The sequence below is a fragment of the Danio rerio genome, chromosome 7 (genome assembly GCF_052040795.2).
Source record: "Danio rerio strain M-AB ecotype USA chromosome 7, GRCz13ab, whole genome shotgun sequence".
NCBI lineage: Eukaryota > Metazoa > Chordata > Actinopteri > Cypriniformes > Danionidae > Danio > Danio rerio.
In genome coordinates, this window is record NC_141027.1 from 10,774,889 (window position 1) to 10,794,416 (window position 19,528).

Here is a 19,528-nt window from a genome sequence, read left to right on the forward strand (position 1 = left end):
TTCTTTACCGGCTGAAGATAAAGAAAGCATTTTTTATGATCGTTTGTCAAACAGGAATGAAGAAAGAAAACTGGAGAGAGATATAAATCTCAGATGCGCTTCTCTGATATCGAAATCCAGATTTTTCCGGCTTCCCAAAAGTTAACTTAAACTTTACAATCGACCTTGTTTTGTCTGGTCAACTTCATTTAATTTGTTAATATACATCTGTTACGGCCCAAACTCAAAACTGGCTCGAATAACAATAACAATCAAGGTTTGAGCCGAACACATGGAAGACACAGACGTTGAATGGTTAAATTGACTTTCCGTCAATATGTTTAATTTTTCATAAATCATAAGTTTTCGAAAGACAAAACATTAACAAATATCAAGTAGACAGGTAGGGAAGCTAAGGTAAACAGGTCTCTGACTAAACTGTTTTTAAATGGACAGATCTTACCTAAACTCCCGTGAAAGAAATAAAAATAGGTGAGTCTTCCGGGCCACTGCTTACCTTCGCTAAACTAAATAAATAACAAAACGTGACTATGAAAAATAAACCCCTACCTGCTACAAAACAAAGTATCAAAATAAACAAACTAGTTAACACCTTACGAATTAAGAATCAAAAGATTAACATGAACAAAACACTAAACGAAGCGGCATCTGGATGAATGATCGCCGGGCTTGCGAAGCACCGCCAGCCAGACCGCCTGAGCGCAAGCCACCACCGAGCTGAGGGAGGGCGAGAGACTGCAAGATAGAATGAGAGAGAGACAGAGACGCCATTGCTGTCAGCCTTATATTGTGGGAATCCCCAGTGGCGTCACGGGCATCATCCAATCCTGGATAAGCCGGGTAGAAACACTCCTCCTAGTACTTGATCGCAACAAGCACAAACCGGCAATAAATACATAGATTAATTAAATAACACAGACCCACGTAACAACATCCTTTCCTGTTATTCAGATCTGCAACACTACAAAAAAGTTGAGACAGGGGAAGTTTAGGGTTTAGTAATCAAAATTGGTTAAATAATAATTTGCAACTTTAATTATGACTTGGTACAAAGCTGGGCCGAGGATCGCCAGTTTTCAAGCAAATATGTGAGAAAGTGATTTTAATGTTCAAAAACAATGTTCCTCAAAAAAGGATAGGAAGACATTTGGATATTTCACCTTCAACAGTGCATAACTCAATTAAAAGATTCAAAGAATCTAGAGGAATTTTGGTGTGTAAAGGACAAGGGTTCAAGCCTAAGATTAACAATCGTGATATCCAATCCCTCAGACAGCACAGCGTTAAGAATCCTCATTTATATATAAGCGATATCACCACATGGCCTCAGGTCTACAGTGGCAAACCTTAACTTGCTTGCATGTTGACCTACTTACTTTGGATAACATGCACATTTATGCATCTTAACATCAGTTAATGCATGTTTATCTTACAGATGTGGCCACTGAGAATACGCAAGAGAATGTACGTGACCACACAATGCTGCGATACCATGCAGAATGGTCTAGCACAAGAAAGTCATGACCAGCAGGGGTCATGTTATGTAGCATAGTGCACATACTGAACTGATGTAGCAGCTCACACACAGAGAAACAAAGGAAATTAAATAGGCTAATCATGATTATCGCATCAATAGTATCAATAGTTTTTTTTTTATGATGGTTTCTTCGCTGAAAACAAAATTTTCAAAATGTTGTAGATCAACTTACAATAGCAATCTAAAAACCTAGCTCTGACTAGCATCCAACTTGAATGTTGCTAGTGGTGTGAATGTTATTTTATTAGAAGCATAAAAATAAATGCCTCAACTCCTGCAACTTTATTAATCATGATTTCGTTTCACTTCATTTTTTTGCTTTTTCAAAACGTCAATGTTCTCCTTCTGTTAAAGGAAACTACCAATGAACAACTGCATTTTCATTAACTTACATTTAGTAAGATTAATGAAAACAAGAAATGTAATGTTCATTGGTTTTTTATGTTAGTAAATACTAATATGTTATGTGTTTCCTCCGGGTGCTCCGGTTTTTCCCCAACAGTCCAAAGACATGCAGTACAGGTGAATTGGGTAGGCTAAATTGTCCATAGTGTATGAGTGTGAATGACTGTGGGTGTTTCCCAGAGATGGGTTGCAGCTGGAAGGGCATCCACTGGGTAAAACCTATGCTAAGCCTATAATAAGTTGGCGGTTCATTCCGCTGTGGCGACCCCAGATTAATAAAGAGACTAAGCCGAAAACAAAATGAATGAATGGAAGTTCATGTAATTGATCAAATGGAACTAAAGGGCAGTATAATTAACATCATATGATGATCTGACCACAAAGAACATCATCCTAAGATGCTTTCTCAAAACAAAATCTACTTATACTTGACATTTGACCCTGTTTTTGTCTTATAATTGAATTTAATCTGATTTCATAACTCACTCTGCCTTTAAAAAGATGAAATTAGTTGGAAATGGGCCTCACTTCCAACTGCCCCGCTCATTTTGGTCAGCTTTTGAAAATCTAATATATTCTGGGTAGATAAATTACAAGCAGTCAAATAGGATGAGGAAATTAAGACAATAAACTTTATGCCAATGATCACAGATTGATCTGGTTGGTTTGTTTTTAAACACAAATTTAATTAAATGTTATTTCGGTTGAAGTGTGTTTTTCATGGCACAAAGGCCTTTTAGTCCTTGATCATGTCATCTTTTCCAGTAGCCTAAAGTCGACCTGTTATTGCTGTTATACCAGTTGTAAATTAAAAGTAAAGGTAAACACTATTTACTTTATGCAACGTTTAGGGTTATTAAACATGTAAAGGCCACTGTAACAAATTTGATATACAAAAGTTCTAAGGACCTGTTGATAGTTTGAAGACTGTAATATATATTAATTAATTAATTCATTCATGTATTTATTCATTTATTTATTTTTAAAAAATATTTTGCTTGTTTACAGTGGGTACGGAATGTAGTCGGAGCCCCTTAAATTTTTCAGTCTTTGTCGTATTGAAGCTTTTTGCTAAAATCATTTCATAAGTTCATGTTTTCCTCATTAATGTCCACACAGCACCCCATATTGACAGAAAAACACAGAAATGTTGACATTTTTTCAGATTTAGTTAAAAAAGAAACACTAAAATATCACATGGCCCTAATTATTCAGACCCTTTGCTTAGTATTTAGTAGAATCACCCACTTGATCTAATACAGTACACTTTTTAGGAAAGAAGTTTTTCATACCTGAATTTGGGGATTCTCTTCTGTTCCTCCTTGCAGATCCTCTCCAGTTCTGTCAGGTTGGATGGTAAATGTTGGTGGACAGCCATTTTTAGGTCTCTCCAGAGATATGCTCAATTGGGTTTAAGTCAGGGCTCTGGCTGGGCCATTCAAGAACAGTCTCAAAGTGGTTTTAAAGGGTCATGAAACTCCCCATTTTCGGTTCAAGTCTACCTTAGAATTTAAAAAAAAAAAGCATCATAATGGGCGTGGAGCTCTGCGATTGGAGGCAGGAGTGGGCGTGGCTATCAGAGCAGGGGAAAAGGAGGGGAGCGAACAACTGTTGTCAGTTACCTCACAAAACGAGACACAAACCGTTTGGAGATGCATGATTTTATAGTTTACAAACTAACAGTATAGTTTACAAAAAACAGTAATTTAATGGCCTGCTATTTCATATACATACAACCACAATTTATATCATTATAAAGATAATCGTGTTCATATAAAATTATAAATGAGGACCCTCAATCCCCGAGCCTGAATGCAGACTCAGTGCAGCTGGTCTCTTGCCCTGTCTATTTCAACCATTAGCCCTGCTGGTAATCTGGAGGATTTAGGCAAACACAGCAGCATGGCGATGTATCTAAATGGTCTAAATGTGAACGAACATAAGTGATTAAAGTGATTAAAGTGATTAAGTGACTTAAGTCTAATTCTCATACTGCTCGTATTGCAGTTTTCCACTATGTCACTGATTTTGATCCGCCCCAATAATCAATCATTTTAAAGCTGGAAGCTGAAATTAGCTGACAAAAGCTCAAAATTATCCAGTTTTCCCCACAATTAAAGCTGACAGGTGCTAACAACTATTGTCTTAACTGATGCTCAACACACTCAAATCTGTTAAGATCTCAAAAAAGTACTCGAGGGTTTCTTGAACCTTTAAAGTCACTTCTTTCATTATTTTAGCTGTGTGCTTAGGGTCATTGTCTTGTTGGTAAGGTAAAGCTTCCACACTCTAGAAAAGGTTTTTATATTTGGCCGCGTTCATCTTTCTCTCGATTGCAATGAAAAACACCCCCACAGCATGATGCTGCCACCCTCATGCCTCACTGATGGTGATGTATTGAACAGGTGATGAGCGGTGCCTGGTTTTCTCCATAGATACTGCTTAGAATTAAGGCCAGAAAGTTCTATTTTGGTCTCATCAGACCAGATAATCTTATTTCTCACCATCTTGAAGTCTTTTAGATGTTTTTTAGAAAAATCCATTGGGGAGAGGCTTCCATCAGGCCACTCTAACATAAAACTGGTGGATGGTTGACTTTCTACAGCTTCTACCATCTCCCAGCTGCATCTCTGGAGCTCAGCCACGGTAATATTTGGGTTCCTCTATACCGCTTTTACCAAGGATCTTCTCCCCCGATAGCTCACTTGGCTGGTCAGCCAGCTCCAAGAAGGGTTCTGGTCGTCCCAAATGTCTTCCATTTAAGGATTATGGAGACCACTGTGTGTGTTTAAGTGCAGCAGAAATGTTTTTGTAACCTTGGCCACATCTGTGCCTTGCCACAATTCTGTCTTTCAGCTCTTCAGGCAGTTCTTTTGACCTCATGATTCTCATTTGCTCTGACATGCTTTGTGAGGTCTCATATAGACAGATGTGTAGCTTTACTAATTAAGCCCAATCAGTATAATCAAACACAGCTGGACTCAAATGAAGGTGTAGTACCATCTCAAGGATAATCAGAAGAAATGGACAGCACCTGAGTTCACTATGTGTGTCACAGCAAAGGGTCTGAACACTTAGGACCATGTGATTTTTATTTTTATTTTTATTTTTAATAAATCTGCAAAAATTTCAACAATTCTGTGTTTTTCTTGCAATATGGGGTTATTATTTCAACACTATTTCAGGTTTTTGTACTTAAATTTCCATACAAAATTGAGTGTATTGTTGTTTATATGTAGCTAAAATAAGTTGTAGAAATTGGCTGTTAATTTCAGTGTATTGTAGCAAATACAACATATTTTAGTATAATTCATCATCAGAATATCAGAATAGTTAGAATATTTAGCCCCCTTCATTTTTCTTTTCTTTCAAATATTTTCCAAATGATGTTTTACAGAGCAAGGAAATTTTCACAGTATGTCTGATAAAATTTTTTCTTCTGGAGAAAGTATAATTTTTTTTTTATTTTAAGCTAGAATAAAAACAGTTTAAAATTTTTTAAACACAATTTTAGGGACAAAATTATTAGCCCCTTTAAGCTATTTTTTTCTAGATAATTTACAGAACAAACCATCATTATAAAATATCTTGCCTAATTACCCAAACCTGCCTAGTTAACCTGATTAACCTAGTTAAGCCTTTAAATGTCACTTTAAGCTGTATAGAAGTGTCTTGAAAAATATCCAGTAAAATATTATTTACTGTCATTAAGGCAAAGATAAAATAAATAAGTTATTACAGATAAGTTATTAAAACTATTATGTTTAGAAATGTGTTGAAAAAATCTGCTGTTTGTTAAACATAAATTGGGGAAAAAATAAACAAGCGGTCTAATAATTCAGGTGGGCTAATAATTCTGACTTCAACTGTAAATATAATTCATATTCTGAGTTAGTTTTTTTTAAATCAATGTACCAGAGAAGAAAGGGTTTAATGAAATCACAAAGGACCACCCATTTAAACATGTGCAATACTTGCGTTTTATCACCTGTAGTTCTGATCAACAAGGATGACTCCAAAAAACTACATCCATGATAGTGTAAGGGTTCACTCTTCAAAATGTATGTGAACCTATTTTTTATCAGTCTCCCAGGACATAGAAATAAAGGCTTCAAAATACAGTAATGTTTGAAAAATATGTATTTCCTATTACACAATCAAAGTTGTTGCATTGAACTTAATCCCATTTAAATTTGTCATACTTCAAAAATTAAGTTGCAGTTTCATCTTGTCAAATCAATGTTTACCTTCATATTAAATTCACTATAGCACAGATTTTTTCTGTGATGTATAAAACATACAATATCGGGATTTTTTATGTCTTTTTTTTTGTCTTGTCTTTAATGCACATCTTGTTTTTACTGTTTTTACTTCTCGGTTACTCAGCCTTGTAAAAATTGCCCTTCAGTGACTCGTATTTGCAGCTCTTTTCACATAAATGTCAAAAGCAAGAGCTTCTTCTGCCCTTGGTTTAAGCTTTCTGACACGGTGAACTCCTGGCTCTGTTTTGGAAGAAGGAGGTGACGTTAGGAAAACAAATGTTTGTGCCTTTCCATCCAGAGATCTTAAGGTCATTTCTCATGCTGAAAAAAAGCAAAGTGGCCTCTTGTCGCCAAGAATAATATCCCATATCCTCTTGCCTCTCAGACATCTGAAAAAAAAAAAACATTTTTTTTTTATAACTCGCTTGAAGTACTGCCGGCTGTGTTGTTTGTTTAAAAGAGCTGTTTTCGTCAAACACTTTATAAGGATTTTTTTGAAGTCTGAAGATCTTTGTCGTTGTCTTTTATGCACTGTTGAGTTGTTTTTCTCTGGGCGCAGCTTTATATTTAAAGAGGTCTGGATAAACATTGTTTAAGTGACTTCAGAGTATGTCAATGGATGCAATTCTCCAGCATCTGTAATTTAATTATTATTCCTCAGTTTGTCACCACATGTAGGTGAAAATACCCTTCTACATCCTAGATAAACGAATGATGTCAAATATCCACTGAGGTAAACTCTGTTAGTCATTGATGTTGTGGTTTCATTGAATTTTTCACCTCACTGTCATCATTGACAGGCAGATTATCAATCTTTCATAAAGTATCCAGTATGGCTGCATGACATTGGAAAAAACAAACATTTCAATATTTCGTTTTTTTGTGATATTTTCTATCAGTTTTTCTGTTATACAAATTGCACTGTTGATTATAATCTCACTAGATGACTTGAAAGTCTCTATTTGGAAATAGTTTATAATTGTACAGTCATTTGGATGATTGTGTAGGGCTCTGCATCTTCATATTACAACAAACCGATTTTTAGCATTGATAAATGCAGCAGAGCAAAGCTAACATCAGAGTAGAGCACATGGATGGAGTCGGACATTAGCTCAAGTCTTGTTCATCCTATTTTTTTATTCTCCAGCATCTGTAATTTAATTATTATTCCTCATTTTATTGCCAAATGTAGGGGCAAATACCCTTCTACATCCTAGATAAATTAATGATGGTAATTTTACACTGAGGTAAACTCTGTTAGTCATTGATGTTGTGGTTTTATTGAATTATTCACATCACTGTCATCATTGAGGGACAGATTATCAATCTTACATAAAGTATCCAGTATGGCTGCATGACATTGAAAAAAAACAAATATTTTAACATTTTGTTTATTTTTGTGATATTTTCTGTCAGTTTTTCTGTTATACAAATTGCACTGTTGAGTATAATAATAAAACGAATTCTTAGCATTAATAAATGGAGCAGAGCAAAGATAACTACAGTCTAGAGCATGTGGATGGAGTCGGACATCAGCTAAAATCTTGTTCATCCTATTTTTTTTTATTTTCCAGCATCTGTAATTTAATTAATATTCCTCATTTTATTGCCAAATGTAGGGGAAAATACCCTTCTACATCACAGATAAACTCTAGGTAAACGCTGTTAGCCATTGATGTTGTCATTTAATTGAATTATTCACCTCACTGTCATCATTGACAGGCAGATTATCAATCTTCCATAAAGTATCCAATATGGCTGCATAACATTGGAAAAAACTAATATTGCAATATTTCGGATTCATAGGGAAAAGGGAATATCAATCCTTACAATCTCTCTATGAGCAATCAGTTCATGCCGAAGCTATTCAAATATCAGCTGACCCCTGGCACAGTTTGTTTTGTGAGTATAAGTTACTGCCTTCTGGTCGACGATACAGGCTACCTGTGTGCAGATATACTCGTTTTAAGAAATCTTTTTTTTTTTTAACCAATATCAGACTTTTAAATATGTAATCGCTGATGATTGAATGTTTGTGTTGATTTATGTTTGTTACGATTTAATAAGTTGTCTAGGGAGAGTAAACGTAACATTTAGAATACTAGAATATGAATGGAATAGATGTATGGAAAATACACAAGATAGATACACAAGATCAAATACACAATTCATTTATTCCACTTATGAGAGGAAAGATGAAGCCATCAAAAGAGAGGCTTATATGTGTGTGCTTTGTACAATGCGTAAAAAAAGCAAACAGAAATACAATCAACCTAAAAGTTTCAGGGAAAAGGAACTAGAGTGGCGCCATATAGGGCTGTGCAATTAATCGAAAATCCGATTTTGATTTTGCCTTCTAACAATTATGAAAAATCATTAATCGAGATATACGATTATTGCATCATTTACCGCCCCCTTTCCAGTTGTACACGTGTTGCTCTTAAAAGCGCGAAAGACCGCATGATTCTGTGTGCCGCGCACACACAGAACAGAAGCATGCAGTCAGTTCGGTCTCACTCGCACACTGAGACGAGTAGAGCGCAGTCAGCACACACATGTAAAGTCATCTTAACGTGAGCGCTTAATGGTCTAATAGGTGTCAAAATGCTGTGTTTAGTAATTATTCATATTAACCATCATTTGTGTAATAAACAAACGAGTTTGACACGCGAAAGAGAATCCTTTAAAGAGCGCGCTATAATCCTTCTGCTGCCTGTTTTTATGATTATTAATCAAACAGCAAATGGAGAACATGCCTCTCTGCTCTTGACTGAAGGACTTTTGTAGCTAAAATGTTTTTCTTTCAGTGAAGATGCTTAAAGCACAGTTTGTTTCATATTTTTATTTTATTGTATTTATTTATCTTTCCTTTGCAGGGTGGAAAATAACTGCACGTATACAGTTGAAGTCAGAATTATTAGCCCTCCTGAATATTAGCAACCCTTTTCCTCACCAATTTCTGTTTAACTTAAAGAAGATTTCTGAACATAATAGTTTTAATAACTCATTTCTAATAACTGATCTATTTTATCTTTGTCATGATGACAGCACATAATATTTGACTAGATATTTTTTCAAAATTCATGCGTTCAGATTCAAAGTGCGATTTAAAGGCTTAATTAGTGTAATTAGGCAGGTCATTGTAGAACAGTAGTTTCTTCTGCAGACAATCAGAAAATATATTGCTTAAGGGGGCTAATAATATAGACTTTAAATTGGGTTTCAAAATATTTAAATCTGCTTTTATTCTAGCCAAAACAAAAATAAAAAAGCCTTTCTCCAGAAGAAAAAATATTAGAGGAAATACTGTTAAAATTCCTTGCTCATTTAAACATCATTTGGGAAATATTTATTTAAAAAAAAAGTTCTAATGAGCGTTAATAATTTTGACTTTAACAGTTATGGTTTTGAATAATCGAACCAAAATAATCTTGATTATGATTTTTCTCAAAATCGAGCAGCCCTAGCGCTATAGCAAAGAACTAAACAAAACCAAAAGCCACCTAAAATAGAACTCAAGATCCCCCTCTAAACTTACTAATGAAAATCAAAATGTGAAAAAGAAATCGAAATCTTCAGTGTATGTGACGCCATGAACTAATACGCCCTGAAATAATAAACAAAAAGACAAAATGCGGCGCTCACCCACTTACCTAGTGTTTCTGAACATTACAGATACCTACGGGCAAAATGTATGTCGCACAACTTAGTAACCTATTCCCTTTTCCCCAAAAAGGAATGACAAACTCTTTAGCCATATTGACTTTATTTACATCGGTGTATAATTATTCAGAGACACGGAACGGAACGAAACATACAGCATAATCATAATCGAGCGAACACGAACCAACACACAAGAGCACTCTGTAAAACAAGGCGTGCCGGTCGAATTTAAAGTCCACAGAACGAAGTCCGATTGGTCCACGAGGAAATGCCCTAATGAGGAGTGACAGGCTCAGGATCCAATCAGAAGGTATCTGGTAGAGAGAAAATAGTGGAACAAAAGGTGATAGTGCGAGACACAGAGCGAATGACAGACAAGGAGAGGGACAGCGAGAGGAGAAAAGCAAAAACAGAAAGGGTGAAAGCACAGAAATACAAACTCCCACAGACCGTAATGATGTTATTGATGTTTGTTTCAGCTCAGTGTATGCAAATGTGGGCTCACAGTCCAAGACAGATTTTCCCAATGGGGACAATAAAGTGTAAACAAACAAACAAATGTTTCTTGTGAATAGGTGGTGAAGCTGAAAGGCCAGGTTCTCTCAGTGATGTACCGCTTCCGGATGAAGAACCGAGAGTGGATGCTCATCCGAACCAGCAGTTTCACCTTCCAGAATCCTTATTCAGACGAGATTGAGTACATCATCTGCACCAACACCAACGTCAAGTAAGTCCAACCTTCTCACTAAATGCTAACATTCAAAGCAATACACAAACAGGCTCTTCTGATTGGATAGTTTGTGGATTTTGCAGGGGTCAAACATAACCTCGTGACCAATCTTGAGACATCTGGGCCTCCAGAGAAATCGATACCATTTATTTTTGTGTTTAACCATTCTGGTATAGGTGTCTGTTCGTCTGGTGTTGGAAGGATATGTTGGATTTATGCCAACATCTCTACTCTGAACTTGATGATGTACATTTAAAGCAGGTTGTATTTGCTTTGCTTTCAGAGGATCTTTAGGGATTGGCTTTTATTTATTTATTTTTTATGGTTGGTGTGTCTAAGAAGGTTGAGGGGTGAAATAGTAAGTAAATCTGTCTGTTTTCACAGTAAAACCTATCCAAGTTTTAGGAACAACAGATAGTAACTTGACTTCTAGTTAATCATTTGTTATCAGAAATGGCTCATATGAAAGGCAAAGGCCTCTAGATTACACCTATTTTTCCAAAATAACATGTGATCATGCCTTGATTTTTAATTCTTTAATTAGGACAGTAAGGTCTGACTCTGCTTAGACAAAAGTCTTGTCACTTAACAGAAATAATGTACAGTATAGGATATAAAGTCATGCTGCAGTGGAAACAGAATGGATATTGTGTCTGACTCCATCATAAGCTTGGAGGACTGCATCCATACATCTCTGCAATGACTCAAATCACTTATTAATAAAGTCATCTAGAATGGCAAAGAAAGCGTTTTTGCAGGACTCCCAGAGTTCATCAAGATTCTTTAGATTCTTCTTTAATGCCTCCTCCTTCATCTTACTCTGGAAAGCATTGTCAGGTATGGCACCACAGTGTGGTTTGGCAACCTATCTGTTCAGTGTAAATCTAAACTGATGCATCTCTTAAAGACAGCATGGAAAATTGTCGGGCACGATGAATATTTGAATCCTTAAGTTTTATATGAGAACTGTGTCCTCAATCAGGTGGAAAGGATTGTAAACGATCCAACTCATTTTTTGTTTTCACAGTATGAACTGCTTCCCTCTGGTAGAAGATATAGAGTCCCAAAGTGTAGGTTAAACCGCTATAAGAAATCCTTTGTACTTGTGTCAGTGGCTTTATTTAATAAGAGTATATCTTAATTAGCACTATAAATTTTGTAATTGTTGTATTTTCTATTGTTTTTTAGTGCTTGTTTTAGTGAATGTTTGCAGCAATATGGCGATGCCCAAAACAAATCTCCTGTCAAGGACAATAAAGTTTTACTACTACTAATACTACTACTACTACATACTTAATAGTGTTCATGTCTGGTGACTGGGCTGGCCAACCCATAAGCACCTTGACTTTCTTTGCTTTCAGGAGCTTTGATGGAGGCTGAAGTATGAGAAGTAGCGCTATCCTGCTGAAGAATTTGTGTAATGGGCAGCACAAATGTCTTGATACCTCATGTTGATGTTGCCATCCACTCTGCAGATCTCTCGCACGCCCCCATACTCAATGTCACCCCAAACCATGATTTTTCTTTCACCAAACTTGACTGATTTGTTTGAGAATCTTGGGTCCTTGCAGGTTCCCATTCTGGCATTTCTGGCGGCCATTTATGGTTTAGCTGCAGAAATTCTGAGATTTTGACAGAGAAATCTCATGCAAGATCTGAAAATTTGAATCGTCTATACTTTTACTTTACATTTTAAATAACTGACTTCTGGGTGTGTTGTTTATATATAGTGAAAACATGGCTTAAGATAATATCCTTAAAATCAAGGCTTACAAATGACTGTTTTGGCAAAACAACTTGATTAGACTCATCTTAGCCCATGTTGCTAAGCTAACAGCACAGCACTTTTTAAGCTGTAAATATTGACTAAAGCAGTACGCTACTTTTTTCTTTGGTGTTTTTTTAGTGATGCATGAATGATTAATGTAATCAGCATTTCATAATGGAGTCAGTGTAATTTTGCTGCATGCTGTTTGATGCAGACTTTAGCATCATTAGCCTGTAAACGCTGCAGTTTGCTAGGTTTTTTTTTTTCTTTAAAAAAAGCTTGTAAGTCTTTCTGATCCAGAATCAGTTTATGTGGGAAACCCTGCGTAAAGAAATAATGTGAATTTAGCTTATACTGTGTCAGTAGCTGTGTTAACATTTAGTTTAGCTTTCCAGTAATTAGCCGAGCAATCATGTAGCATAACAAACCGTTGCATTTCTGGTAGTATTACGCCCCAAGTCTAGGGGAAACGAAAAGGGCATAATAAACGAAGAACAAACAAATGTGTTGGGGTGGTGGATTTCCCAAACTAAACAAAACTTAAAGCAAAAGATTCCCTTCGGTCGACAACCAAACTCACACACTCAATTGAGAGTATATATGAAGATATTTATTATAGAAAAGTAGGGTTTATATAAACGAGCATTTCGTCAGGGTGACCACAGGCCAAAATAACAAACAAAAGAATCTATAAAATAAATCCACTAAATTACCTATTACTATTTAAAGAAACATACAAGAATCTTACCTGACTCCCTAATATAAACAAAGTCAAAAGTAGTCAAATAAATAGGCAGGTCACCCCTACACGCTCAAACTCTCAATAAATATTCAAGCATAGGATGGTCATCAATACGAAGGTGATAATTGTTGGTCGTCGGCCGAAGGGGTGAGGGAAACCCAGGAGCTCCACTCCAAACACCGAACGCAGCAGAAATGAGCTCTCCGATTCCTGCCGGAAGCTCCCTTTTATACAGGCCTCGTAGACCAGCAGCCAATCAGAGCAGGGAATCACGCCGGCGTGGGAGCCTATAAGACATCAGAAAAACAGCAAGGAGGCGGGACAAAAGAAAAAGGAGTACAATCCGCAATAATAAAAATAAATAAATAAACTTCAGTCGTAACAGGTAGCTTCTTTATAAAATATCTATTGATTAAATTTTAACACAGCGGAATGAACTGCCAACTTATCCAGCATATGTTTTGCGCAGCGGATGCCCTTACAGCCAACACTGGGAAACAATTTAGCTTACCCAATTTAGCTTACCCAATTCACTTGTACCGCATGTCTTTGGACTGTGGGGGAAACCGGAGCACCCAGAGGAAACCCATGCGAAAACTGGGAGAACATGCAAACTCCACTCAGAAATACCAACTGACCCAGGTGCAGCTTGAACCAGTGTCCTTCTCGCTGTGAGGCAATCGTGCTACCCACTGTGCCACCGTGACACTTATATATAATTAAATTATGGCTTCTTTGTAGTTTCTACTCATAGAAAAACAAATACAGTTTAGCTTGATTAGCTAATTAGCTTAAAACTACCTCATAGTTAGCTGTTCTCTTAGCTACAGTAGCCTTGGTCTGATTTAACTCTTCTTTAAGGTAATTTAAGATGTTTATTCCAGTGTGTGTGTGTGGGTGTAACTGCAGATGAACAGGAATCCATTTTGTCTACTTTGAATTATTAGTAGTAGCTTATAGCTCAGCAAATATTGGCTAGCTTCGGCAACACTGCTAATGCATGCTAATGAAGCCGGCTGCGATACAAGATGGACATTCCCTTCCTCCACAGGCAATAAACTTTCTCATCATTTCATAATTTCCTCACCAGCAGTAGTTTTCTTCACACATTGAAAAACAATAGAGTCTTTGTACGTCGTGCCTTTTGAGCTCTCATTATGTTCGCTGCGTGTTTGTTTTGTGTGGAATAAGTATTCAGATCCTGCTCTGTATTTCCACTCTACTGAACATGATGAGAAAATGATTGGCACCTATGAGAGAACTGGCTCTTACGGAGATTTTAGGTTGTGTGTGTTATAAAAAGTTATATTTGTGACAGGTAGGTGCTAATTTTTTTTAATTTGTGTCACATGAGACTTGTAATTCATGTAATTCAGGGGTGTCCAACTCAGTACCTAGAGGGCCGGTGTCCTGTCGAGTTTAGCTCCAACTTGCTTTAACACACCTGCCAGGACGTTTCTAGTGGAACTACCAAGAGCTTGATTAGTTTGTTCAGGTGTGTTTGATTAAGGTTGGAGCTAAACTCTCCAGGACACCGGCCCTCCAGGACTGAGTTTGGACACCCCTGATGTAATTTATGTCCTTTTTTTGAGCAATTTAGAATATGTGCAGACAGTAAAAATTCAACATGTTTTGAATTAGATTTTTTAATTTAGAAAAGGTGAATTATGCAAGAAAATAATTCTAATGTGACTAAAACACAGTGTCGCAGTACAGAAGAATATCGATTTCTAGCTTTCTAGAAACATCAAAATGATGATTGCTGGCTGGATTTGGTCATCCATCCATTAATCCGTCCATCCATCCATCCATCCATCCATCCATCCATCCATCTATCTATCTATCTAAAAGCTTTCTATTCATCCATCCATCTATCCATCTAAATGCTATCTATCCATCCATTCATCCATCTATATGCTATCTATCCATCCATCCATCTATACGCTATCTATCCATCCATCCATCCATCTAAATGCTATCTATCCATCCATTCATCCATCTAAATGCTATCTATCCATCCATTCATCCATCTATATGCTATCTATCCATCCATCCATCCATCCATCCATCTATACGCTATCTATCTATCCAGCCATTCATCCATCTATACGCTATTTGTCTATCCATCCATCCATCTCAATGCTATCTATACATCCATTCATCTATACGCTATCTATCCATCCATTCATCCATCTAAGCTATTTATCTGTTTGTCCAAGATGTTCAGTTTTCCATCACAAGGAAAAAACTTATTTTTCAAATATATTACTATTTTACTAATTAATAATAGTATTTAAAAATGTTAATAAATAAAATATTAAATAAATAATACCATTTAAATGAATTATTGAATAATGAACACTATTTAAATAATACTATTTTAATACTATATATATATATATATATATATATATATATATATATATATATATATATATATATATATATATATGTATGTATGTGTGCATATGTATTATACAATTGTATAATTTAAAAGTATGTTTAAATTAAAAAATATATTTTTATAATACATTTACTGTATATTTAATGTAAAAATACATATATTTTGTATTGAGTTGCATTAATATGTCACTGTATTACAGTTTTTACTGTTGTTTTGATCAAATATGTGAGCACATAAAACTACTTTAATAAGAATCTTACTGACCCCAGACTTTTCACTAATTGTTTGTGTTCACTGGATCTATGTTTTTTAAATCAATTTGTTTATGATTACAATTCTGATTTATTTAATATCTATATTTCTCTCAAATATTTGCCATCTAAAACATATTTATTTATCCAGATTGTTTAATGTTATTGATCCAAAACTGTAGAAACATATTAATTAGCATTAATTGCATTTCATTTTTGCTGCTTGTAAAGCTCAGTTTAACATTTGTCTTCCCGCTCACATTTACTGCAAACCACACCTTTTATTCAGAGAAGACATTTTTGGCCTGTCTGAACCAAACAATATCTGGCTTTTGTGAACGTGTGTGTGTGTGGGGGTGTGTGTAAACACCTGAGTGATTGTGTGTGTCTTGTACTTTTGGGAGAATGTGAATATATATGGGAGACATTCATCACACTTGGCATCTGCTATCCCAGACTCCCCAGCCCGTGACACGTAGAAGAATGCTGGAATGAGTCACCCCTGGGGCAGAGAAAAACACCAAATTATCAGTTTTACAAAGAATAAAAAAACAACAACCTGAAATGTTGTGAAATATGAAATTAAATCGCTTGTAAATCATCTTTATAAAGCATTGCAGACAGATAAATGTTCGAACGGAGGCTGCGTCTTTGTATCTAGTATGAGTTTGTTGTGTATTTTTGTAGAATGATGTCATTGTGATGTTTAAAAGATCAGCATTCATTTTCAACAGGAATCTTTTGTAATAATATAAATGTCTTTACTGTCACCCTGTAATCAATGCACTTCATTAATATCTTTGCGTTTCTTAAAAAAATCATATTGACATAAATGTTGAAAAATGATTAAATGTGTTCTTTTTTGCTTAAAATTGTCTGGTGAAACATTACTATTACATCACTATTAATATTATTTAACTATTTCATTTTTTTTTTTTTACACATTTTCCTGTTTTTAAAGCAGAAACCTTTAAAGAATCAAAAAACGTTAAATGGAAAAGCATTTATTTACAGCAAGTATAATCTTTTTAACTCTAAATGCAATGTATTTTCACTTTTCTTAAATTTTATTAACATGAATGGTAAAAATTATTTAATATGTTCTTTTTTTTGTGTAAAAAGTTCTTGTAAAACATGTATTTGGTTATTATTCTGCCTGAATTTAAAATTTTAGCAAAAATAAAATAAATGAATTAAAAACAAGTTCAAAAGAACAGAATTTTCTTGATTTTATTTATTTTAAAAGAATAAACTTAAAAAAAAATAAAAAAAAATTTACAAAACAAAACATTTATTTAAAATTGTATCTTTCATAACATTATCAATGCCTTTAATGGGGCTTTTGATTGCCTTAATGCATACTTGCTTATTAAAGTATTATATTACTTTAAACAAATCTAACTGATGGCACATTTTGAATGATAATGTGTGCAGGTAAACATTATTGATTATTATTTCTATATATTGTTTAGTTAGTACATATACGAAATTATTAGATGTAATTTGTGATATTTTAGTTTAAAAAGTTGTGGAAAAATTGATTTATGGACGGATGCATGGATGGATGGATAGAATTATAGATTGATGGATGGGTAAATTAAGGGATGGATGGACTGATTGGATGGGATAAATGAATGGATGTATGGGTATATTGATTGATTATTGGATGGATGGATGGATGGGTGGATGGATAGAATTATAGATTGATGGATGGGTAAATTAAGGGATGGATGGACTGATTGGATGGGATAAATGAATGGATGTATGGGTATATTGATTGATTATTGGATGGATGGATGGATGGGTGGATGGGTGGGTGGGTGGATGAATGGATTTATGGATGGATAGATGTATAGATTGATTGATGGATGGGTAAATTACTGGATGGATGGATGGATGGATGGATGGATGGATGGGTTGTTTGGATAAAATATTGGATGAATGGGTGGATTGATTGATCGATTTGATTTGATTGATTGATTGATTGATTGATTGATTGATTGATTGATTGATTGATGGATGGATGGATGGATGGATGGATGGATGGATAGACGGACGGACGAACGGATGGATGGATGGATAGATGGATTTATGGATGGATGGATGGATTTATGGATGGATGGACGGATAGATGTATCGATTGATGGATGAGTAAATTGATAGATGGATGTTTGGATAAATTAATGGATAAATAGGTGGATTGATTGATTGTTGGATGGATGGATAAGATGTATAGATTGATGGATGGGTAAATTAATGGATGGATCAATGTGTGGATCAATGTGTGGAAGGATGGATGTATGTATTTGAATAAAGGAGTTTATTAATGGATGGATGGATGTATGGATTGATGGATGCATGGATTGAAGTATGGATAGAAAGACGTATTGATTGGATGGATAAATGAATGGATAGATGGATAGATGTATAATTGGATGTATGGAGAGATATTTGTATAGAATGGATGGATGTATTGATGGATGGATGGATTGATGTATTGATTGGATGAATAGATGGATGGATGAATGGATGGATGGATAATGTATAGATTGGATAGATAGATGTATAAATTGGATGGAAGGTTGTGCAGATGTATGAATGGATGTTTAGATGGATTGATGAATGATGAATAAATTTATGGATACATGGATGAATGCTGGATGAATGGATGGATGGATGTATATATTTATATATATATATATATATATATATATATATATATATATATATATATATATATATATATATATATATATATATATATATATATATATATATAGTGCTAATTAATTGTAAGCATTGTACCATTATTATACAATTATTAAAATGATGGAAACAATAATATAATTAAATGAATATAAAATTAAATATAATAAAACATAATGTCTTCTGTTCTTTTAGTGTTGGACTTGATACGATTATCATTTTAATGTCTGAAACATCTAAAGCAGAAAACAATTCAAGAAAAACAACTCGCCACCAGAGGAATAAAAGCAGTCTAAAGACGACAAATTCTCCAAAAACAAGCCCTTAATGTCTAATAAATGTAAACTCATCTCGCTTTAAAGATATTTGAACAGGAGGCCGACACACAAATACCGTTTAAGAGAATGAGTTTTTCCAGTACGCAGGCCAAGAAATCCCAGCGTGAGGGATTCAGAGGACCGGGCCGAAATAAACAAAGCCTCCTCACATTAGGTGTCATTCTCTCTCCGCACTGACTTTGAGATTATGGGTAAATAATAAGAGCAGCAGGTTCCTCCAGGATGAATATTCATGCGCAGCGGTGCCAAGGTGAGCCTCCAGCCTGGCACAGAGCCCACAGATAGACAGTAATGCTACGGGTGAAAGAGGGCATGGAGAGCGATAAACACTTACTCTCAGACAGACAGGCGGAGCAGATAACAGACAGAACCGCCTCAATGCCTAGTGTTACAGACTGACATGAGCTCTGTTTAAAGCTACTCTTTCAGACAATCTGAGTTTAGACTTGATTTACTTTCCCTGGTGTTGCTCCAGATCTGCACACTGATGTTTGTCTGTGTTTTTGTGAGAGTATTTGTCTGAGTGTGTGTGCAACTGTTTTAGAAAATGAGAGTTTAGACATGATGTACTTTCCCTGGTGTCGCTCCAGATCTTCACGCTGCTGTGTGCGTGCACTTGTTTGTGTGTGTGTGTGTTTGTGCACACTTTTACTGTTTTAGAAAGAGTGTTTCTGAAGACACTGTGATGAATCTTTGAGTTCATCTGGGTTTTTGAATCTTCT

General features: G+C 35.3%; 1 protein-coding gene across 17 annotated transcripts in view; it reads left to right on the top strand.

Moving 5' to 3' along the window:
* Positions 1-19,528, top strand: part of arnt2 (aryl hydrocarbon receptor nuclear translocator 2) — a 180,227-nt gene that overhangs the window by 115,217 nt on the left and 45,482 nt on the right. For all 17 annotated transcript variants that reach the window (XR_015494926.1, XR_015494925.1, XR_015494928.1 and 14 more), the window contains 1 exon segment: positions 10,443-10,594. Coding sequence is in view for 9 of the 17 variants with exons in the window: in XM_087259979.1 (XP_087116105.1) it covers positions 10,443-10,594 (152 nt within the window). In the remaining 8 variants the exon portion in view is untranslated.